At 59.5% G+C, this 23,746-nt stretch overlaps 1 protein-coding gene across 2 annotated transcripts in view; it reads left to right on the top strand.

The window, feature by feature from the left end:
• The window catches only part of DNAH9 (dynein axonemal heavy chain 9), a 250,404-nt gene that overhangs the window by 23,157 nt on the left and 203,501 nt on the right, over positions 1-23,746 (top strand). For both annotated transcript variants that reach the window (XM_089771994.1, XM_075903450.2), the window contains 11 exons: positions 2,422-2,536; positions 5,820-5,888; positions 9,077-9,203; positions 10,219-10,474; positions 11,161-11,402; positions 13,776-13,911; positions 15,664-15,860; positions 15,953-16,377; positions 17,602-17,824; positions 18,387-18,553; positions 21,796-22,666. In XM_089771994.1, the coding sequence (XP_089628120.1) occupies positions 2,422-2,536; positions 5,820-5,888; positions 9,077-9,203; positions 10,219-10,474; positions 11,161-11,402; positions 13,776-13,911; positions 15,664-15,860; positions 15,953-16,377; positions 17,602-17,824; positions 18,387-18,553; positions 21,796-22,666 (2,828 nt within the window). The remainder of the gene's footprint in view (positions 1-2,421; positions 2,537-5,819; positions 5,889-9,076; positions 9,204-10,218; positions 10,475-11,160; positions 11,403-13,775; positions 13,912-15,663; positions 15,861-15,952; positions 16,378-17,601; positions 17,825-18,386; positions 18,554-21,795; positions 22,667-23,746) is intronic.

The raw sequence follows: 23,746 nt of genomic DNA, 5'->3' as shown, positions 1-23,746 counted from the left end.
AAGGTCTTTGTAGCAGAATGCAGGTGGTTAAGTCATTGAGAGAGTGTCCTTTCTGGTTAAAATGGCAAGAAACTGTTTTCTCTTTGTGATCTTGTCTGATATCTGTTTTGTGGGCATTAATCCTTTGGCGAAGTGTCTGAGACGTTTGTCCAATGTACATAGCAGACGGACACTTTCGGCACATGATAGCATAGATTATATTTCTGGATGCGCAGGAATATGTGTTCTTGATCTTATAACTCACTTGGTTAGGTCCAATAATGGTATCAGCAGAGTGAATATGTGGACAAAGCTGGCAACGGGGTTTGTTGCAAGGGAAGGTACCAGGGTTGGTATTAGTGTGGTACTCCGCATCCCCCTTCTGTTCTGCAATGTGATTTGTCCTTTTCATATGTGTTCATTTTTTTAATTGTATCCTTTGGTATATACGGTTGTGACTACTTTCTTCCACTATTTGATCTGAGGAAGTGGGTCTGGCCCACGAAAGCTCATCATCTAATAAACCATCTTGTTAGTCTTTAAAGTGCTACATTGTCTTGACATCTTCTGTTACTAGCTCTCCTCCCTGCTACGTAGCAGACCTACACTCTCCTTTAAATTTCTTTTGCTCCTAATGTATTTAAAGAACATCATCTTATTGCATTTGGTATAACTCGCTTTGTGTCTTTGCCTTTCTCACTTTTCCTGCCTGCTCATGCTGTTCGGATGGTCTCCTCCTTAGCAATTACCCCCCATTGTTTCCATTTTGTGTGGGATTTGGTTTTGATATTCAGGTCATTAAAGAGCACCTGATGGACCTTTCCAACCCAGTCTCTGTGACACCAGTTAGACAATACGGTAGCTTTCCTATTAATACATCCAGTTCTTTCGAATGATTCTCCTTGGTTCTTGGATGTGTGTACAACTGGGGACATTTTTGATGGAAGCAAAAATGTTTTGGCAAAAAGTCACTTTCAATTGCCGAAAGGTTTAGGTGGAAATGTTTTGAGTAGCTTTGGGAATCGTCACCTAATCAGCCAAGGCCTACCAAATGGGAAGACATTGAAGACGTAGCAACATATATATAAAAATCTAATTGAAATAAAAATGGAATAATTTAAAAAAGTCTCCCTGTTCTGTTGAAAATCCTGCTTTGGAGCCACTCTGCTTGTCATGGAGCTTGGGGTGAGTGTTACACCCGACTAGCCTGCGAGAGGAAGGAGTTTCTCCTGATGCCGCATGCTCGGGAATGGACCCGCGTGTCTGAGCCGAGAGTTGTCTGCTTTCTGGAGGGAGGTTCAGCGTTTCCCTGAAACCACTAGCAGAAAGTCCTTGAGCGATGGACTTACTCAGGCCGTGAGCTCTGACCTGGGACGGAAAAACCGGTGCCTGTCGGTGGATCAGAATCCGAGAGCAGGTACTGGAATGGTGCACGGGTCATGCCACCCGTAGGGAATGAACCTGGACCTCAGGACTTGAACGTGTGAGCCCCTGCTGAGGAATCCGGCTCTGTCACTCAGCGGCTGAAACTGACCCAGGACCCCGTCTGCATGTGGGCTGCTCCCAGACAGGGACCGCAGCCCAGCTGGTGTCCGTGTGGGCTGCGCCATGTTGGTGCTGCCGTTACTTTCTGCTTTATTCCGCTTCTAATGCTCTGTGGCTGGAATCCTTGTGGCTTAACTAGCTCGACCCTAGTGAAGACATTGGAAGCTGCGCTATGCGAAGCGCGGCGTGTTCCAGCTCTGTCCGTGGCCCTCCTCGCGTGATGACTGCAAAGATGGAATCGGTCTCCCTAAGCTTCTTGTCAGGCTCAGGCAATGCAGGTTTGTTTGGCCCTAGGTAAATCTGCGGGCGAGATCCAGGCCTGTATGTGGTAAACAGCAAAACTCTCGTGACGTCCGTGAGGCCAGCACGTCACTCCTGGGTTTGCTTTGCAAGTAGAGGTGTGAGGGTTCTTGGCTCTGGGCGGCTCTGGCTTGGCGCCCATGACTCCCAGCAACAGCACAGCCCCTCTGGCGTCCTGACCGGGCACAGCTCTCCCGAGTGCTTAGTGCTGCAGGCAGCCCCTCTCGGCGCAGAGAGCGTGTCCCACAATCGCACCATGCAGTGGCCTCTGGCAATGCAAGCGGCCAGCTCTGCCAGGATCTGCCGACTTGGCTGAGGCGTTGTTCCCAAAGGCATCGTGACTCACAGGGCAGAGCAAAGAGATGGAATCGGACCTTGGCTGGGTCCCCCATCGGGTAGGAGGTTGAACCTGCCTTTGCGCCAGGATTGTACCGTGATTCCCGCATGCTCTGTTCAAAGGGAGCTCCCAGGAAATCAGGAGAGTTCAATAGACCTGTTGTCGGGGGCGGGGGGGAGTGTCTCTGCTGCCTGTCGGGGATGGTGCATGGTGCAGGGCTGAGGAGCAAATCCCTTCAATCCCCCTTTGCCTACTTCCAGGCTACCCGCCGGTGCACAGGAACATGCCCTTGGTGGCTGGGGCTTTGCGCTGGGCTCAGGAGCTGAGAGACCGGATCCAGGTCCCGTTCGGCCATTTCAGGCACATCCCCCACCCGTGCGTGTCTGCGTGACAGATAAGTTGCTGTTTTAACCCTCCCCTTTCTCCGTGCATCTGAGTTTCCTCCTGCTGGCTTTGGTATTCTACTCAGGGCTAAGCCCCTTTAGAAGGCAGGAAGGTGGAGTGTGTGCGCCATGGCCTGGCCCTTACAGTCGTGTTTGCAGCTTCCCTGAAATCCATTTTGAGTAAGTTCCTGAATTGGGTTTGGTGTGAAGTGAGTGAGCGGCACAGTGGGCAGCCGTGCAGGGTGTGTGAAGCGAGGGGTATTGGACCTTTCCCCACCGCGTGGCTAGCCAGCTCTGCTCCTGGGGGATACCGGAGCAGAGCTGCGCAGGACGGGCAGTCGGGGTACTGGTGTCAGCGCTGGTGGGTCCGGGGTTGACATAGCGGGGGGGGGGGGGTGCCGCAGGTCAGGACTGACGCGCGTTGGCAGAGCTCCCGGGGGATACCAGAGCAGAGCTGCGCAGGGCGGGCAGGCGGGGTACTGGTGTCAGCGCTGGGGGGTCCGGGGTTGACATAGCGGGGGGGGGGCTGGGGGGGGGGGCCCGCAGGTGAGGATGACGCGCGTTGGCAGAGCTCCCGGGGGATACCGGAGCAGGGCTGCGCAGGGCGGGCAGGCGGGGTACTGGTGTCAGCGCTGGGGGGTCCGGGGTTGACATAGCGGGGGGGGGGGGTTGCCGCAGGTCAGGACTGACGCGCGTTGGCAGAGCTCCCGGGGGATACCGGAGCAGGGCTGCGCAGGGCGGGCAGGCGGGGTACTGGTGTCAGCGCTGGGGGGTCCGGGGTTGACATAGCGGGGGGGGGGTGCCGCAGGTCAGGACTGACGCGCGTTGGCAGAGCTCCCGGGGGATACCAGAGCAGAGCTGCGCAGGGCGGGCAGGCGGGGTACTGGTGTCAGCGCTGGGGGGTCCGGGGTTGACATAGCGGGGGGGGGGGTTGCCGCAGGTGAGGATGACGCACGTTGGCAGAGCTCCCGGGGGATACCAGAGCAGAGCTGTGCAGGGCGGGCAGTCGGGGTACTGGTGTCAGCGCTGGGGGGTCCGGGGTTGACATAGCGGGGGGGAGGGGTGCCACAGGTGAGGACTGACGCGCGTTGGCAGAGCTCCCGGGGGATACCGGAGCAGAGCTGCGCAGGGCGGGCAGGCGGGGTACTGGTGTCAGCGCTGGGGGGTCCGGGGTTGACATAGCGGGGGGGAGGGGTGCCACAGGTGAGGACTGACGCGCGTTGGCAGAGCTCCCGGGGGATACCGGAGCAGAGCTGCGCAGGGCGGGCAGGCGGGGTACTGGTGTCAGCGCTGGGGGGTCCGGGGTTGACATAGCGGGGGGGGGGGGTTGCCGCAGGTGAGGATGACGCACGTTGGCAGAGCTCCCGGGGGATACCAGAGCAGAGCTGTGCAGGGCGGGCAGTCGGGGTACTGGTGTCAGCGCTGGGGGGTCCGGGGTTGACATAGCGGGGGGGGGGGGTGCCGCAGGTGAGGACTGACGCGCGTTGGCAGAGCTCCCGGGGGATACCGGAGCAGAGCTGTGCAGGGCGGGCAGGCGGGGTACTGGTGTCAGCGCTGGGGGGTCCGGGGTTGACATAGCGGGGGGGGGGTGCCGCAGGTCAGGACTGACGCGCGTTGGCAGAGCTCCCGGGGGATACCAGAGCAGGGCGGGCAGGCGGGGTACTGGTGTCAGCGCTGGGGGGTCCGGGGTTGACATAGCGGGGGGGGGGTGCCGCAGGTGAGGATGACGCACGTTGGCAGAGCTCCCGGGGGATACCAGAGCAGAGCTGCGCAGGGCGGGCAGGCGGGGTACTGGTGTCAGCGCTGGGGGGTCCGGGGTTGACATAGCGGGGGGGGGCCGCAGGTGAGGATGACGCGCGTTGGCAGAGCTCCCGGGGGATACCAGAGCAGAGCTGTGCAGGGCGGGCAGGCGGGGTACTGGTGTCAGCGCTGGGGGGTCCGGGGTTGACATAGCGGGGGGGGGGGGTTGCCGCAGGTGAGGATGACGCGCGTTGGCAGAGCTCCTGGGGGATACCGGAGCAGAGCTGCGCAGGGCGGGCAGGCGGGGTACTGGTGTCAGCGCTGGGGGGTCCGGGGTTGACATAGCGGGGGGGGTGCCGCAGGTGAGGACTGACGCGCGTTGGCAGAGCTCCCGGGGGATACCGGAGCAGAGCTGCGCAGGGCGGGCAGGCGGGGTACTGGTGTCAGCGCTGGGGGGTCCAGGGTTGACATAGCGGGGGGGGGTGCCGCAGGTGAGGATGACGCGCGTTGGCAGAGCTCCCGGGGGTGCTGCTTGTTGCGCAGACGAAAGGGCTGAAAGCAGTCGCAGCCTCGGGGAAGGGGCAGCCTGCAGGGTATCGAGACTTCCCCTCCGAACGTTCCTTCTTTGGTATTACGGGTCAGCTGATGAAACCTGCCCCCCCGCCCGGTGGCCACTTTCCTCTCGCTCTGGCCCCAGCCTGCTTCCCGGCAGCCGGGTCAGTCCAGAGGGGCAGGAAGGAAGGTGCTGGCGGGGCTGGCTCCCGGCGGCTGGACGAGCCCCAGCAGCGTTGCCTGGGGGTGCGGTGACTGGCTGCTTGGCCTTGCGCCAAGGGTTTCTCAAAGGCCCCGAAGTCGTTTCTATTGCCCCTCCAGTGCCCCCAGCGGCACTATCAGCGTGTGGGCCTTGAGCCACTAAGGTGGGCAGCACGGGAGCCCAGCTCCGTGGCATCCCCCGGCCCTGCCCACAGCGAACGCTGCACGTGGATGAAAGGCCAGAGGCGCATCCTGTGCATGCCGCTGAGCGCCGCCCGCCCGCCTGCCGGGCGAGAGACGCGGGGGCCGGGGGAGCCGAGGAGCGGCAGGCGCAGGGCCCCGGGGGCAGGGAGCAGTTCTTCACCCCAGAACCCGTAGCCCTGGCCAGCCCCTCCGTGGGGGGAGGGGATATGTTTTCCCTGGGGTGCACCGGGTGGCCATGGGGGTAGTTTCAAAACCCCATGAAAGAAGCAGACAGGCAGACGGGCTGAGCCCTCCGTTAAGCATGGCACTTCGGTGGCCCAGGCCAGTGCCGGGTCAAACCGGTGACGAGTGCGCCGAGAAATCTCTGCCACTGTTGTGTGGCTCACGGGAGCACCTGGAGACCCTGTCCCGGGCCCCGGCCTCGCAGGCAGGGCGACGACGGCGTCCGCCCTGACGAGTTCAATCTCAGCTCTAATCTTGACGGAAGGCAGGTGTCTAGAATCGAAAACTCCAGCGCGTTACAATGGCGTGAAATGCGGCCGTTGTGTGACGCTGCCTCTGCTCCTCTCTGCTCCTAGCTGCCTGGAGTCCCCTGAAGGAGCCAGGCTGGTGCAGAAGTACAAAGACATGGTGCAGCTGCTGGAAAGGTGGGTCTGCTCCCCGAGCCCTGTCTTGTGTCTTGCGCCTCCCAGGCTCCAGGGAGGCACGGGGCAGAGCCTGAGCCTGAGTCTGAAGCACCATCAGAAGCCTTGGTTTGGTTTGCCTGTGATTAGCAGCCCTGCCTCGTTTGGCTCTGCACTGGCTCGTTCTGCGGAGGTTCGCGCTGGGCTGTGTATCACAGTTGCTCGTGGGAAACGTGGGCTCTCCCGATACACTCATGAGAAAAGCGGGCTCCGCACCGGATGGCAAGGGCAGACCTTTGAATTGCCACATGAAGAATCCAGTCAAAGACCCTTCGGGAAGGATTCAGGGAGCGTGGCTCTCGGGCCGGGTTTCCCAGCCCACGGTACCATTGTGGGTCCACCCTAGGGAGCAGACGTGGTCTCCCCTAGGCAGTGAGCGCTCCCCATGTCTCATTAGCATGGGCCAGCATTTACACATTATTGTCTAGCTCATGGGTTCCCAAACTGGGGAGCGTGCCTCCCTGGGAGGGGCGTGAAGAAATTCCGGGGGGGGGGGCGAGGTGACCCAGCCTCCCCCCCCATCAAGTTTTGCTGCCCTGTTCAGTTCCTTTTTCCTTTTTCTTTTTTTTTTTGCTCAACAAGTTTTGCTGCTATTTGTGGCGGTGGGAGGAGGGAAGGGGTGTGAGGATTTTTCAAAAATCAAAAAGGGGGGCATGATGCCAAAAAGTTTGGGAACCACTGGTCTAGCTAGAGAGTCCCAAGTCCTGGGACTGTGCAAGTAAACCCAGTGTGTCCGCCTGCCTGGCTTACCTTCCGGACAGAGCAGTGCCCAGATAACTGAGGACAAGGAGTTCAGCCATGAGGAAAAACGTCCTCTCACCGGCTTCCCAAAACCCTACAGTTGTGCCCCAGTTGTGGGGTGATTCGGTTCATGGGAACTGTGGGTAAAACCCTGTTATTTTTCTGGAAAAATGGTGACTTGCCATGTGGGGCCTGTGACGGCGCGTTGGGGGTTCCCCGTCTCCTGCACCCCAAAATGCACCAGCCGGTGGAATAGAGGAAGTTTATTGCCTCTCCAGGATACAGCACAGCACAGATGGAATCTGGTCACAGAGCTGGGCTAGGATGCCTCAGGCCCCCTTGAGATGGGGGGAGACTGGGCCCCTAAACTCCAGCCCCTTTCCCTAGGCTGTCTCCTCCATGCTCACCGACAGCAACTAACTACCCCTCTTCCAGCCCTGGCCCCCAGCCAGGGCAGCATCCACCTTCCTTTGTTCCTCTCCATGGGGGGTGTCTGGCCATACTGGTTTGCATAGTGACTCATCCTGTTGTGCTGGGTCGTGGTACCCACGGCAGCCAGTGGGGTTACCCCAGAGCCAGCAGCATAGAAACCAGCCAGGTTCCCCCACTACGTCACAGGGCCAGTGTAGGAAGATTTGCCGCTTGCTACGGGGGTGAAATTTCACCTTCCCAAATGTGCTACTCGGCAGTGCAAGGGAAATGCTGCCAATCCAGCCTTGGCACAGTAAGACGTTCTCACTGGTGGAACTCTCAGTCCATCAAGATGCCCCCGACCATGCGCCAAGCTTCTAAGCCAAACCTCGGTTTGGTGGTGAAAGGAGGAAGAAACCTCTTGACCAGGGGCGGGCAACAATGTTTGGTGGGGGGGGCACTCCTAGATTTTGGTGTGTGGTCAAGGGCTGCACTTTTCTATGGAGGGGATGCAGGATGCTGAAGGGAGCTTGGGGTAGGGGACTGGGGTGCAGGAGAGGGCGTAGGGTCTGGGAGGGGGTGTGGGTGGAGGAGGGGATGGGGATCTGGATCAGGATTGGGGTGCAGAGCCCAGGAGGGGGTGTGGGTGCAGGAGAGGATTCTAGGGTACAGGAGGGGGTGCAGGATCTGGGAGGGAGTTGTGACCTGGGGATGGGGGAGAGGGGTGCATAGGGTTTGGGTGGTAGCCTGGGGCAGGGAGTTGGAGTGCAAGGAGGGGGTGGGTGCCAGAGGCAGACTGTGGGGGAGGCGCTTAGCTAGACAGCTCCCAACCAGCAGCCCTGCAGGACCTTGAGGCAAGCTCCCTGCCTGCCAGTCATCCCAGACAGCTCCAAGTGGCTGGCTGCTGCCTGTGGCTTCCTGTTCCGGGCACTGGAGGGGAGGCTTCTTGCTCCGCCCCTGCCCCGGTACAATCTCTCAGCTCCTATTGGCTAGTTTCCAGCCAACAGGAGCTGAGAAATTATGCTGGGGACGGGAGCAACATGTGATGCCTCCCCTCCCCTGGTGCCCGGAGCAGAGAGCGGCTAGCTGCTTCAAGTGGGGTGGAGCTGCTCTGTGCGTGAGGCTCCGACAGGGTGGCTCGGAGGCCAGGATCCTGCCCACAGGCCACGTCTTGCCCGCCCCGGCTCTTGACTGTGCCCTTTAGGTACTTACAACTCCCATGCCGGCTTGGGAATGCTGCCGGAGGCCGGAAGGCGCGTACAGTCCAGCCTGCAGAGGCTGAAGTGCTGCTCCGAACGTGCAGCAGGTGTGCACAAGGCACAGACACTTGGTGGAACTGCCTGGCGCAGAACGTGGCCTAATCTAGCTAGAGTTTCACGGGGACAGTGAAAAGCAGCGTCTGTCTGCAGGACAACCTGCCTGCCAGATTGCAGCGCCCCAGCCCCCGTGAATCGTCGGATGGGGCTAGCTGGGCACGTGCCTGCCGATGGCTTGTGCTTCGGGGGGTAGCGCCTGCCCCAGCGTCTCTCCTGCTGCGTTTGCTCGCTCAGAACGACCGTGTGTGTGTCTGCCTGGCCTGCGAATGACACTCCCGCCTCAACGTGTAGACGTTCCTGTAGGCCTGAAGTGCTCCAGAGCCAGATTTTCACAGGGATTAGGTGCCTAAAGATGCAGATAGACACCTACTGGGATGGCTACCAGCGACCTCCGTGGTAGCTAAGCACCCAACATCCTTAGGTATTTTTGAAAATCCCACGGGCTCCTTGCAGGGACCAAGCACCTGTGGAAATCTGGTGCTGTAACTCTGTGAAAATTGGACTTCGTCTCCTAAAACGTTCCGGGGCTGTGGAAAATCTTACCTGGAGTCTTTACTTTTCTGATGTGCATTTGCCCCAGCGTCCTCGTGCCCGTATCCGCAGATTGGGTCCTTGCGGAGATGCTGGGCGTATGTTCCCTCTCTGGCGGGCTGCTCGATGCCCGACGAGCGTTGTGTCTGGCAGGTACCAGGAGAAGCTCTACGAGGACTGGTCCCGGACGGTTTCTGAGAAATTGCAGTACAACCTCACCCAGCCAGTGATCCGGCGAGAGCCAGACAACAAGCTGCTCGCAGTCAACTTTGATCCGCAGGTAAAAGGTGCCGAATACGAGTCGTCCTGCCAGTCTCTCCTGAACGCGCCCACTGCCCCTTGCCACGTGACTGGGGTCCCCTGGCTACCAGGCCGTTGTGGCAGGAAGCCGCGTTGGACCCACCCTGCTAAGCGTGTGCTCACCGCACCATGCCTCATCCTTCCGCATGGGCAGCCGGCGCTTGCTCCCTTTGGATCCACGGCCCCCACCAGCCCTTTCAGGGGACACGCCTGTGCTCCCCCCGCAAATCCCAGGGGAGCCGCGCAGGAGCTGGCCCCGGGAGAACGTCTCCCTGCGTGAGGGCGAGCCGCGCTTTTCAGTGCCACGCGACGGTTTGGTCAGAGGCAGTTCCAGGCAGCCTCCGCCCGGCTCGCAGAGGGGCTCTGGCCCTGAGGCTTCAGTGGGCCGGGGAAGAGGTTCCTTCACCGGGAGGCCTGCGCGTGTGGAGTCTGGCCCTGAGCTGCGCTGCGGGTGGGGCTCTGCTCTCTGCGGGTTCACAGCCGGCCTTTACCATTGGTGTTCCCACTAGCATCACTGACCTCCAAGGGGCGGGGCGAGTCCGTTCCTTCTCGTGCCTCCCAAGACCGTTGTTCGCCAAGTCCCAGCCCGTCCCACCCGGGCAGAAGGTTGCCCCGGTGCCGCCGAGAACCTGGATTTCTGGGATGACGTGGGAGGAGGCCAACGCCCAAAGGGACCTGCAGGCGTGGTAGCTAGGAAAGCCACCTTTGCACTTGTCCCTGAAGCGCACCGGCGTGGAGCTGGGGAGACAAGCCGCGCGGTGCCTCAGTGGGTCCCGTCTCAGAGCCCCAGGGACAGGCAGCGCTCTTGGAAACGACAAAGAGTTGGGGATTAGAAAAGCGGCAGCTAGCCGGCAGTCGGTCCGTGTCTCTTCCGACGACGCCTCCCGAACCGCTGGGCGTCCGTGGGCTCCGCTCCCCGCTAGGGCGCCGCCTCCTGGCCGCTGTGGGGCTTAGCCCCCCTCACAATGCGTCTCTCTGCGCTGGTTGTTTCCTAGCTGATTTCAGTGCTCAGGGAAGTGAAGTATCTGGCGGCAAACCAGGTGGAGGACATCCCCGAGACAGCAGCCGCAATCTACTCCTCCAAGGAGCTGTACCGGCGGCTGGTGGCGAACTTGGAGCTGATGGTGAATGCGTACAACACGGTCCTGAGGACAGTCCTCGAGGTGGAATACCCGCTGGTGCAGGGGCAACTGCAGGAGATCGACTCCAGGCTGAAAGAGGCAGAAGAGACGCTGCACTGGAGGACGGAAGGTGAGTCCCCAGAGGAGCGGGTGAGGCAGGCAGGAGCAAGGTGCCTTTATTGCGAGTGCTTGGAGGGAGAAAAGAATTAGGGAGGGGCTGGGGGGAGCAACGACACTCTTGCTTGTGGGGTGGGGTCTGGCACTCTGGTTTGCTCTGCCCCACGTTGGGCCTACCCTGTGGGTCTGGGGGGACTCGTGTGACCTCGGGAAAGTTCAGAAGCATTTCCTAAGAGAATCAGAACAGCGCCTTGCCTAGGAGCACTTTGCTGGTAGGGCGACCCCAGTCTGTGGTACAGCTAAGGGTTCCGGACTGGGTGCAGCACGCATCAGCAGATTGGCACGGCTTCTGCCGGCACAGCTGTGGTCGCACGAGGGGCTCCTGCAGGCATGGCTGTGGTCGCACGAGGGGCTCCTGCTGGCGCGACTGTGGTCGCACGAGGGGCTCCTGCCGGCGCGGCTGTGGTCGCACGAGGGGCTCCTGCCGGCGTGGCTGTGGTCACACGAGGGGCTCCTGCCGGCGTGGCTGTGGTCGCACGAGGGGCTCCTGCCGGCGTGGCTGTGGTCGCACGAGGGGCTCCTGCCGGCGTGGCTGTGGTCGCACGAGGGGCTCCTGCCGGCGCGACTGTGTTCACACCTCTTTGCCCCCCTGACCTATGTAGCATACAGCCTGAGCAGACCCTCTTTGTTGATGAGCAGGCCTGTGGGAGCACATGTCCACGGTGACCGAGAGCATTCGTGGCCTGGAGCGAAGGAGCCGGAAAGCCCAGGACAACGTGCAGGAAGTTCAGAGCCTGGTGCGATCCTGGGCCTCGCCGCTCTTCGAGAGGAAGGGCGGAAAGAGGGAAGCCGTGCTCAGTCTGGACGAGTGGCCCGAGCGGCTGGAGAAGCGCTACGGCCTCGTGCGGCAGTCGGGGCTGCGAATCCAGGCACTGGTGCAGGTGAGGAGCGAAGTGGCTTGGCTCTGCTGGGCTGCCGAGCGTGCGGACGCTGCCACGCGGGCTGCAGAGCCGGCTCCTCTTCCACCGAGTTTCTGGTGCTTGGAGGGAAGTGGAGCAAAGCCCCAAAGCCAGAGGCAAATCAAAGGCGTCGCGGGGGGTCGGCCAGGCTGGTGGTTGGGGGTGCCCGACGCGGCGTTTGAACGCTCGGGGCTGGCGTTCTTAGGCTGCTTTCTGCACACGTGACTCCACATGGATCCACTGTGGCCTGACGTCTGCCTGGCCTGTGCTCCAAGCAGGAACAAGCCACGGGCACCAGGCAGAGTTTGCTCCAGGGTCCAAGCAGCTGCTGCCTGGATTTCAGAGCAGGCACCGTGGGGCTCTCCGGGCTCAGGGAGGAGACGTGCGTTTCAGCTGTTAAATAGACTCCAGTGTAGCTGCTGGATTGGTGCAAGAGGAACAGCCCCAGCGTCTTCTGGCAAGTCTGCGGCAAGGCGGGCCAGCGCCTGTGTTCCGCTTTTCGGAACAGCCTGCTGTCCACTGCTCTGTGTCCGGAGGTCGTGCTGTTGAGCGCTGCAGTCCGTGACTCAGTTGCCTGTTTTGAATCATTTCCCTAGCACTGGTAATGGCAGTGCCCAGAACCGAGCGGTCTCGGCGGCTTTGACCAGAGGAGGCGGTGGTAGCAGGAGACTTGAAGTTTCATTCCTTGCTCTGCCACAGACTTCCTGTGTGACCGTGGCCAAATCACCTAGGCATTGTCTACACTAGAGACCTCACAGCAGTGCAGCTGCGCCAGAGTGAGATCTGCCATGCAGCGCCCCCTGCTGATGGGAGAGCTCTCCTGTCGGCATAATTAACCCCCCCCCCCCCCAACGAGCTCTCCCTGCGACAGCTCTGCGCACCCAGGGAGCGGCCGGCGCGCCGGCTTTTTTCAGCTGCGTAAGTTCTACTGACGAGAGACCTGGCCTGAGTTTCCCTGGGCCTGGGTTCGTCTGTGCACTGGGGACAGCGGCTCTCCCTCGCGGAGGGCTGCCAGGGCTAATGCGCTGGACTGTGAGGTGCCTGGACACCGGCAATGGGGATTGCTGCTGTGGGGAGTTCTCCCCGTGGCAGGCCCTGGCGAGCTCCCTTCCCTGCATGTGCAGCACGTGCAGCCCTGGGGCTCGGGAATCTCAGATTGTCTTGCACCACAACCCCCTTTGGATAGGAACAGGCCCACACGGCCCTGGGAGGGACCCAGGCTGTGCCTGCCCGAGCTGAGTCTGGCACACTGAGCAGTGGGGCTCAGGCTTAGGCGCAGGCCCCAGCCAGTGTGAGCCCCGCGCTGGTGACACTGTTAAAATGGGGCCCCGCCCCACAGCTTGGGTAGGTGAGTGACCTCTTTTATTGGCCCCGCTCCTGCCGGCGGGAGGCCAGCTTGCCCGCTACAGCGCCGGCAAGCTCCGTGGAGACGCGCCAGCTCCTGGTGCTGCACAGTCTGTCCTAGCATGCGTTGCCCTGGGGCGCCCTCGCCCGCGGCTTGCACTGCTCATGGCCCAGTTGAAGAAAACCGTTGATGCCCGTAACCCACGAAGAGTCCTGCAGCTCCCCTGCCTGGGAGCTGGACCTGCTGGTGGCCGCGTGTGGGGCGCAGCATGGTCAGCAGTGCGAGGGCAGGCAGGAATCCTGCCATAGTGCCCCTCTGATCGCCCTACAGCAAGGCCAGCCAGTGCCCGACCTTCCACGCTCAGTACGGGGCTGCGACCCATAGTTTGAACCCTAAGGGACTGTTCAAGGTGCATGAACAGCCCTGCAGCCGTAGGACAGCCGGGGAGTTCGTGGGCTATGTTACTTTAACAAACCGTAAACCCAGAATCTCTACCAAGTGTGCAGTTGTTCGTGTCTAGCAAAGCCTTGATGTACGTGGCCAGGCTCACTGGGGAAGGTGCTGATCAAGCTCTCCTCAGGGGGAGAGGTCAGGGCCGTAGTGGAAAAGGGTTTGCCTGGCGAGGTGACGTCTGTGTGAGTTCATTCGAGAGCGGGGCGACTGGGTAGCGTACTCGACCATGTCGTGATGGGTGCGGGAGGCCCTCGGGGCGGGTGACAGTGCAGTCGTACGAGCTGTGAGGCAGGGCAGTGCTGTTGGCTGCATCCTGTGGATGAGAACTCAGGTAGAGAGAGACTCTCGCAAGAGTCTGTGTTAAGAGACCTAGTGCCTAGGTCTCCCATGTGCTGGCTTTGCACCTTCCCTGCTAGACCATCCTTCTGCGCTGCTGCCTGCTCCCAGCCTGCGGAAACCCTCCGTGTTAATGTCTGCCCGTTTTTTAAACAATGGTCGTTCTACAGTGAGACAAACTCCGTGTGGCTCTGTTTGAAGGTGACTTCCATTTTTTTCAGGAAAACCTGAGTCTGTTTGCCGCAGACCCTGCCTCCGAAGCGTGGAGAGCATACGTTGATTATGTGGATGAAATGATCTTGGATGGATTCTTTAATGCTATCGAGTGTTCCCTCAGATACCTCCTGGAAAACACAGGTACCGGGCTGTCCTTTCTCTGGCCAGCAGGCCTCCCCTCGCTGCCCTCAGTGGGGCTCCATTGCTGGAGCGTGGCTGGAACGAGCACGTGAGGGCTGGGGTGTTTCTGGCTGGCTGGACGAGGAGCAGCAAGAGCAGGAGGCGCTGTGCTGATCTGCCCTGTCGGAGCGCCTGGGGATGGCTCCAGGCTGCGCCGAGTCTCCACACGTGGGCGGTTTCTGTTCACTCCAGGGATGCTGCCACTGCCGCCCAGGACGTGGCTGGCCCACGTCGGGGACTGGAGCTTGGGGGCTCAGGCGCGGGACTGAGGTTGCCGTGTGGACTTTCAGGCTTGGGTTGGAGCCTCCGCCCCATGAGCCTGGCAGCTGACATGGGCCGGCCGCGGGTGCTTAACTGCAGCGAGGGCCTTTCCTTAGGGCCCCTCAGGGACTCGGGCCTGGCCAGGCTGTGCTTCCCAGCACGGGAACGGGGCAGTAGCGTGTGGGGCCTGCGTCCTGCTGCAGTGAAACGACCGCAAGGTCGCAGTTCTTCACACAATGCACCGTCGGCTGGTGGAAGTTTCCGCCGGTGGCTGTTGGGAGGGTCTAGATCGGTGTCTCTTTAAACTGGGTTCCGCGGCGCACAGTCGGAGGTGTGCTGTGGAGAACAACAGAGTTCAAAATGGCAGCCCTTAAAGGGGCAGGCAACCTCTTTTTTCATCTCTCTCAATAACTTTCTCCCCCTGACCTTTTTTTTTTTTCCCAACAACAAAAAATCGTTGGTGTTCCTCATAAAAAAAATTATTGTTTGGTGTTCCTCAGTCTTAATAAGTTTAAGAAACGCTGTCTTGATGAGAACAGGGTTCAAAACAGCTGGATAAGTTTGAGGAGGATCGGTCCATCCATGGCTGTTAGCCAGTCTGAGCAGGGAGGGGTCCCTGGCCTCTGTTTGCCAGAGGCTGGGAAGGGACCACGTGATGGTTTCCTGTTCTGTTCCCTCCCTCTGGAGCACCTGGCCTTGGCCGCTGTCAGACCCAAGGCTGCTCTTGAGCCTTCCTTGTGTGGTGTGGGGTTTGTCACATCCCAACAGCACGGTGTTTCCTTCCCACCCTTCGCAGGCAGGCTGCGGGAGAGACTCGTTCTGTCCTCTGGCGCTGTTGGGCTGTCGGTAAGACCCCGCCAGCATTCCCGCCTGGGCTTTGGTAGCCAGAGCACTGGTCAGTACACAGTGGGGGGCCTGTGACTGTGAGTTATCCTTGCCAGTAGGGCTGTGGTAGCGTCACCCCACGTCTCTCCTTCCTGGGCAGGTCAAAGCAGGGATTCTGACGCTCCAGTCCTGCAGCTCATCCTGTGTGGGTGGAATGGCTGCTCCCGCGTGGGCATCTCCCAGGACTGGGCAAGCGTCAGACAAATCATGTGTCTGCTGAGAAACGGAGATTTGGCCGACACAAGGATTTGGCAACTTGCTTCGTATGAGAAAAATGATTTGAACTAAATGACATGGCTCAGGTGTTTGTACAAGGGTGTTTCAGTCGGATGACAGGTTTTGTTTGCCCCAAACTGGGGTGCGTGACGTAGCTGTTAATTTTAGCAAGAAAACCGAAACCAGTCAGTCTGCTTTGAAATGGCTTTCAGATATTTTCGGGCTGGTCACAGAATGGGCGAATCGATTGCTTGTTTGGATCTAGTGTCTTTTGTGGGGCGCGGTGATGGAGTAAAGTCACTTCTTGTCTTACCTGATCCCGCCCCCCTCATCTCTCTTGCTCTCTGTCAGATTCCAAGGCAGGGCTGGCTCCGCTCTTTGAGGTGCAGCTGGATCTGGTGATCCCCGATTTGGTGTTCCATCCCTCGCTGGATCCCGGTGCGAACGACAGCTTCTACGACATGGTCGAAGGCCTCGTCAATGACGTCTATCGGCTCTCGTCCCTGGTCCCCAGGGTGGCTGAGCACAGTGGCTTCCCTCACTATCAGGTCTCTGGTTCCAGGCCCTGCTTACCCGTGGCACAGCGATGTGCAGTGTGCTCTGGAGCGGGTCCCACTCACAAGGCTCTCTCCTCTCCCAGGCTGACATGGAGGACATGGGTGACTTGGCCGACATGCGTCACAGCCTCATGGAGCGTGTGCAGAACACGCTGTCGGCCTGCAGTGACTACCGCAGCTCCTTCGAGCACTACGCCTACCTCTACGGGGATGACAGGAAGGAGTTCATGCGTCAGTTCCTGTTGTACGGGCACATCCTGACGGCAGCCGAGATCGAAGCCCACGCGGACAATGGCGTCCCGGAGAGCCCGCCCACTCTGCAGCAGTTCCGAGAGCAAATCGACTCCTACGAGAGGATCTATGATGAGGTCAGCCACCTGGACCCAATAAACGTCTTCGGGGGCTGGATGAAAATTGATGCTCGGCCCTTCAAAGCTTCCCTGCTGAACGTCATCAAACGGTGGAGCCTGATGTTTAAGCAGCATCTTGTTGAGCATGTGACGCACAGGTAACCATGGCTCGTCTGCCTGTCTCCCCACACTGGCTCCACCCCAGCCATGTCCCCTGAAAGCCTCACTCCGCCATGGGGCCGTGCACAGGGGGCAGTGCTGCTGAGTGGCAAGAGCACTGTGCTGAGCTAGGTCCTTAGGTTCTATTTCCAGTTATTCCAAGGGCTTGCACTGTGACCTTGGGCGTGTCCTTCTCTGCCCATCCATTTACGGGTCTCATGCTTCTCCCGTCTGTAGCGCGCTCCCCCGCAGGGGAAGCTGGGCTCACGCAGCGAGGTATTTCCTGGGGAAAGCGCCTTAGCGTTTCAAAGGAATCTGCCCTGTCCCTGCTCTGTCTCTGCACACTTCACCTAGGGGTGTCGCCAGCACCAGGGATCCGGGAGGGTAAGTTCCAAAGTCACAGGTGTGAGGAGGAAGAGAAACACTGACCTAGCGCCAGGGAGGAGAAACAATAGCATGTGACTTATCTGACCAATCACAACAAAAGACCACACTTTGATGATCAGATATGCACAGAGAGCTGTTTGAAAATAGTCCCGTGGAAGATCGTTCGATAGTCCCGAAGAGGAATATGTTGGAGGAGAGTGTGGGATCGGCTGGGTCAGAGTAAGAGTCTCAATCGGTCAGACACAATAGTTCTTATCAATTATTGGCTCGACTTTAAAAACAGATCTAATGAGCCACATGGCAACAGTCGCTCACAGGGTTGTTTAAAGGCCTGATTAATGAGCGGGTATTGGATGAAAGGCATTATGTGCGGAGTGCCAAGTGTTTGTACGCACACAGTCAACCTGCCGGCTCACCCCCCATCCTGCCTGCCGACCGAGCTGCCGGTACCCAGATCAAGTGTGCAGGCCGGATGTCGCTGTCTCCACGTGTCTCCTCCTTTTGGTGCAGACGTTGAGGCGAGTGGCAGCCCTGGCTTCAGCCTCCCTGAAACGTTAGAATCACTCCGCTTGTAAGAGGATTGAATCTTTGTGTGCACAGGCCCTGGTCCAGTGGTACCACCCCATGAGGCAGCGCCTGTTGGCACCGGGGGCCTAGTGAGAGGCATGAGGTTGAAGAGGATGCTAGAGGGTTGCTTAGCTGAGCGGGAGCCCTAGCGCCTGGGTGTGGAGGAGACGGGCGGGGTGACAACAGCTTTTCTCTCTTGGGTCTCGGCGCTGGTGGCAGGTAGATCCAAACGGCTCTCGTTGGCTGCTCTCCTGCTTTGTGTTGCTTAGCTTGGCTGACCTTGAAGAATTTATCGAAGTTGCTGGTGGGGGCTTGAACCAGAAGGTTGAAAAAGGAGATTACAGTGGGCTGGTGGAGATGATGGGTCACCTCATGGCTGTTAAAGAAAGACAGAGCAGCACTGACGAAATGTTTGAGCCCCTGAAGCAAACGATTGAGCTGCTGAAGGTCTATGAGCAGGAGCTTGCCGATGCAGTCTATAAGCAGCTAGAGGTTGGTGAACGTGTCTGACGAACGCACACGGTGGCGAATGTTAGAGACCAGCCCAGGAAGCGATCAGTGGGTGTTAACAAAGGTGCCTCCTTCGCCTCGCCAGTCTGTGGGCGTCCCCTCCGGGGCCAGTCAGCCCCACGCAGGGGCTTACCGGGTGAGCCCGTCTTCCTGACTCTCCCAAAGCCTCCGGGCTTTGAATCAGGGTCAGTATTTTTGTATCGGGGTTTTGTGCGCTCTAGACGGATGCTTCGGGGCCACCTGTGTCTGGGCTGCCCACATCCACAGGGCTCTGGTGTGTAGAAGACACGCCATGATATTTCAGGGGCGAAGAGGCTTTGCACCTTCCCAAAGGGTCAAAACCTTCATTTCCCATCAAAGCTGAACATTCCCTCCCCGCACTCCCCCCCGTTCCGTGTTTGCCCCTTGTGTCATGGCAAAAACCCCTTGATTGGGTAAGAGGGAAAATCCGGGGTCCGCCGGGCCTGGACTGCCCAGAAAGCCATCAGATACGCGTGATGCCCGGGGAATGTGCTGTCTGCCCACATGGAATTTTGGCTTGCAGGAGCTGCCAGAAAAATGGAACAACCTGAAGAAGCTGGCGGTAACTGTGAAACAGCAAGTGGGCCCTTTGCAGGCCAATGAAGTGGCAGTTATTCGCAAGAGCTGTGCTGCATTCGATGTGGAGCAGCAGAGATTCAGAGAGCGGTTTCGCAAACAGGCGCCGTTCAGGTACGGACTAATTATAGCATCGACGACGTAATCGATGGTTGGTGCTTTGCGAGGCGTATTGTGGAGCATCTCTGGCCTTTCCCGCTTGATCCGAAGGCAAGGGTAACACCTGCCATGGCATCTTTCTGGGGACTCCGTGGGCAGGGAGTGGATTCCACAAAAGCAGGGTTAAAATGTTCAGAAGCGCCTAAGTCTTGTTTCTAAGTGACTTGGCAGCATGGGAGCCAGAGCGTAACCAAAAGTGTCTGCGGCCCAGATTTCCATGGGAGTCAGGCACTTAGGTCCAGGTTGTTATAAATATTTATGAAGTCACTTGACGTAGGGTTTTGCGTGACACAGGCCCTGATGAAATGTTTGCCTTGGATCTCGTCTCTCTAATGATCATCGCCTTGGAATGGACAAGCCCTCCACTTGGCCCCTTAAGTCCAAGGTTGTGCATAGACAGCGACCCACGACAAAGGCCCTCTCCAGGCCTCCCCAAGCTCCAGGCCGCCCTCCGCGAGGCGGGTGGAAGAGCTCTAGGTGCAAGCAGGCAAATAATAAGGGTTACATTCCTGGGGCTGCCGCTGTCCTGGCACAACCTGCATGTCACAGAGGTGGCGTTGTGCCGGCACGTCACCACGCAGCACGGTCACCCAGTATCAGAACATCCCAGTCACAGAAACGGGCTGGACGGGGCGCTCCCTTGCCCGAGGCTGGCGCACCAAAGGCTCTGGGCAGGACCAGCCCCACTGAGGCACTGGGACTCTTCCCTGCTGTGTTTAGACGGGGCTCTCCTGTTAGTACTTCTGGGGGTGCAGTGCAGACCAGGCCCTGCCCCCACCTGCCTTGTGACTGGTGCCTTGCTGTTGTAGCTCCAAGCGAGGCAGCTCCCAGGCAGATCACACTGGCTACCGCTGTCAGGGCGACCCCGCTCTCCCTGTGCCCCTTCTCAGTGGTGAGCCCTGGCCAGCCCCTCCTGGGCAGCTCGGAGACCTCAGCGTCGATAGTCCCATTGTGACGGCGCGTTGGGGTTTTCCCGTCTCCTGCACCCCCGTAATGGCACGGACAGACTCTACCAGCCAGTAGAACAGAGGGAGTTTATTGCTTCTCCAGGATACAGCCCAGCACAGATGTCATCTGGATACAGGGCAGGCCTAGGATACCTCAGCCCCCCTTGAGATGGGGGAGCCTGGGCCCCTAAATCCCAGCCTGTTGCCTAGGCTGCTTCCTCCATGATACCAGCCAGAAACTAACCCACTCACTTCCAGCCCTGTCCCCAGCCAGGGCTCCACTCCCCTTCTTCCCATTGTTCCGCTCCCCGGGAGATAACTGGTCAGACAGGTTGGAAGCCCCCTTGCATAATGACTCATCCCCTGCCCTGCTGGGCCGTGCTGCAGCCAGCAGCCAGTGGAGGTCACCCACAGCCCACTGCCCAGCATAGCAACCAGCAGGGTGCCCCCCGCTACGTCACACCCGTTCACTTTGCGGGGAGTGGCCAGGCAGCTCTGCTCAGGCGCAGCACTGGGTTGGTTTGGATGAAAAATGAAACAAGCTTCTTCAGCAGCAGCGTGAGATCTGGAGTCAGCCCAAGAACAGCGTATTGCCATTGGAATGGCAGGGGCTCGGTCTTCATTGGGCTCCTGCCCTTAACGGACTTACCGACCCTTTTCTTTGTGTTTCTGATGTTCCTTTGGCGGCCTCGCCCTGCTGATTTCATCCCCACGTGCGTGTGCCGCTCCCTCCTACTCCCCATTAGCAGCGGCGCCGCACTTCCTCTTTTGCAGGATTCCACTTTGATTTCCAGGCCATTACAGTGTTCCTGACGGAGCCAGAGGGACCTCTTCCTGTCCTTCCTCGCGTTGCAGGGTTTGCTGCTGTGCCTTTCGCATTGCCCCTCGGAGAAACTGCCAGCTCCCCTGGCTCCTTATCTCTTAGATTTCCTTCCCACTTCCCACTTCTCTGCGCTGTCCCTATTCAGCTGCCCTCGCTCCTTTTCTTTAGCTGCGGGAAGTCTGTCATTTACGAGCCCTTTTTGCCAAATTCCCTTTCCCCTTCAGTCACAGCCAATTCCTTCCTGTTGGTGAAAATCAAGACTAAAAATGTCTGCTGCCATCTGAACCAAAACAGCATCCTTGGTGGAATCCCGGAGCACTCTGGACACTTTGTGCAGGGCCGGGCTACGTTTGCAGCAGCTGTCGGGGTGGTTCCTTGCCCCATTGCTGCCAGGACCCGTGTGTTAGGCATTTCTGTGATTGTTGTGGGATACCCTGTGTTCCCATGGCAGTGCTGGGGCTGGGAGACTGCTCTGAGTGCTCCTCTGCCCAGACTGTGCCCGGCCAGCCCCTGGGTAACTGCCGTGTGTGTCAACAGCGGGGGAAGTTGTGTTGCTGTAGGAAGAAGCCTCTTTGGTCAGCAGAGCTGCGTCCGAGCGGGGGCTTTGCTGGAAGAGCGTTGTCAGCCGGGGGTGGGGTGATCTGTCGCGCCCAGCCGCATGCAGAACTTTGAGTGGAGCAGCTCTGACCCTGGAATGATGCTGCCCGAGCCGGCGGGGCCAAGTATCGTTTTAACCTTTTCCTGGCGATCCTGCCCTGACTAACTGGCACGGCTGCCCCTCTGGTACCTAACTCCCTTCCGAGGGCTGCACCGCCCTCGTGTGCAGAGGCCACACTGGCCGTGCTCTTGGGATCCGCCTGCGCGTGCGTGAGGGGCCCCGGGGGAGCGCTCGCTCCTCTGGGAACGTGGCTCTGCTCTGAAGGGCGCAGGGGGAGGAAATGCGCTCGGGGTCCCGCCAGGGCACGCTGAGCTGGGCTCCCTTGCAAGCTTCTGTCAGCGCCGCTCTCTAGAGGCGGGGGCAGACTCTGCGACACGGACCCGACGGGCAGCACTGGCCCGGGAGCCGCGTGGCTCTTTCAATCCTCTGGCCCTTAGCTCCTGCCCGGGGCTGCCAGCGGGGGAGCGAGTCTGGGGCACAAATGGACATCACAGGGAAAGGTGCTTTTTGTTTCTGACACCGTTACCGCCTGCGTAGCCGTGATTGGCTCCGGTGACTCCGTTTGCGTAGAGGCTGCCAGCAGCATGGCCCCCGGGCTCCAGGGAAGAGGGCGACGGGCAGCATGACTCTAAAATGGCATCTCTTCTGCCTTGTGGCATAGCACACTCCAGCTGCCTTGGCTTGGCTGTGTCTCTTGCCCAAGCTGGGGGCGTTGGATGTCACGTCGTGTGTGTAACCCTGTTGCTGACGGATGCCCATTGTTTTCTAGGTTTGACACAGAAAACCCTTATCTGGTGCTGGATGCAAGCCACGCTGAGATTAAACAACTGGAGTCCGCTATGGCGTCGCTGTATGAGTCGGCTGGGTTGTTTGAAGTCAGCGTTCCGGATTACAAACAGCTCAAGCAGTGCCGGAGGGAGGTTTGTCTTCTCAAGGAGCTTTGGGACCTGATCTCCGTGGTGACATCCAGCATGGCCGACTGGCAGACCACGAAATGGCAGGATGTTCAGGTGGAGAGCATGGAGCTGGAGTGCAGAGAGTTTGCCAAGGCCCTTTGGCTCCTGGACAAGGAGATGCGGGCGTGGGACGCCTTCACGGGGCTGCACAACAGGGTGAAGAACTTCCTGGCATCACTGAGGGCCGTGGCCGAGCTCCAGAATCCTGCCATCAGGGAAAGGCACTGGAGCCAGCTGATGCAGGCCACCGGGGTGACGTTCACCATGGACGCAGACACCACGCTAGCTGACCTCCTGACGCTCAACCTGCATCGCTTTGAGGAGGACGTCCGGGGCATTGTGGATAAAGCAGTTAAAGAAATGAGCATGGAGAAAGTCTTGAAAGAGCTGCAAAGCACCTGGAAGAGCATGGAATTCCAGTACGAGCCGCACCCCCGGACACGCGTCCCCCTGCTGAGGTCCGACGAGGAGCTCATTGAAACTTTGGAAGACAACCAGGTGCAGCTGCAGAACCTGATGACGTCCAAGTACATTGCCTTCTTCTCGGAGGAGGTGTCCGGGTGGCAGAAGACGCTGTCCACGGCAGACGCGGTCATTTCTATCTGGTTTGAAGTGCAGCGGACCTGGTCTCACCTGGAGAGCATATTCATTGGCTCCGAAGACATCCGGGCACAGCTCCCAGAGGTAAGCAGCGCCCGCAAGCCCCGTTCACCTCAGCCGGCAAGTAGCGCGGCCTGACCCACAGCCAGTGCAGAAGGAGGGCACGGCCGTGTCTGGCCGCTTGTCCTGCCGGCAGCCTGCACTGCTCCGGATCTGGCTAACGGAGGCCGCGCTTTGAGTCTTGGGTCGTCCCAGGAGGCTGAAAGCCCCGACTGCTCTCCCCTCCCCCATGCGCAGCACATGAGTTTGTTATTGTAGGGCTGCTGGCATCGCTTAGCATAGGAAACCCGGCGTGCCCGTGCTGGAGGAGGAACTAGAGAGCATGACACGGACTCAGCAGGGAAGGGGGGCCGGCCAGCCCTGGCCGTATCCACATCAAAGCGTTGGATAGGCTGGACCAGCCATTCCACTGCTCAACCATTAACTGGAGAAGGTCGCACTCTCCTTGGGGGGCCTGGAGAGGGAAATCCAAGCTGCTCTCGGTTTCCTGTCTGGTTAGCGACTCCTGTCAGTGCAGGCATGTGGGCAAAGGTCTAGACCAGTTTCTGTGCGCAGGGCCTGTCCCTCGGTATAGCGCGAGCGCCCGGCGCGTTGCTGTGACTAACTCCAGCCACAACAGACGTGGGCGGTTGAAAATGCAGTAAAGGGCGAGAGCATATTGGCCGGGTGGAGCATATTGGCTGGGTGGAGCATATTGGCCGGGTGGAGCGTATTGGCTGGGGGGTATCCGGATCTGGACCTTCGCCCAGGTCCTTCTCACCCAGACTAACAGCAAAGAGGCGCTTTTGGTCGTGTTTGCAGGGGGATCGCTGAGCATTTCGGTGAGGGCTGGGTGGAATCCTGACCCTGCGGAAGCCCAGCCATGGCTGTGGGTCACCATCGATTTCCATGGGGCCAGGATGTTCTGCTCTGCAGTGCACCAGAAGCACGCGAAGGGGGGACAGTTTAATGAACGTGCTTCTCGGCAGGCCAAGCGGGGGTGCTCTGGGGGGCTAGAAAGGACCGTCCTAGACTGGAAGCAAAGTCTCCTGAGGTCTGTTGTCTTCCCAGTGTAGGGCACTAACTGTACAAGGGGAATCCTGCCTCTGTGGCCAGAGAGGCCTG

This window comes from Pelodiscus sinensis, chromosome 20 (genome assembly GCF_052426305.1).
Source record: "Pelodiscus sinensis isolate ZL-2025 chromosome 20, ASM5242630v1, whole genome shotgun sequence".
NCBI classification, from domain to species: Eukaryota; Metazoa; Chordata; order Testudines; family Trionychidae; genus Pelodiscus; species Pelodiscus sinensis.
The sequence above is the reverse complement of the archived record's forward strand: the minus strand, read 5'-3'. Positions and strand labels throughout refer to the sequence as shown.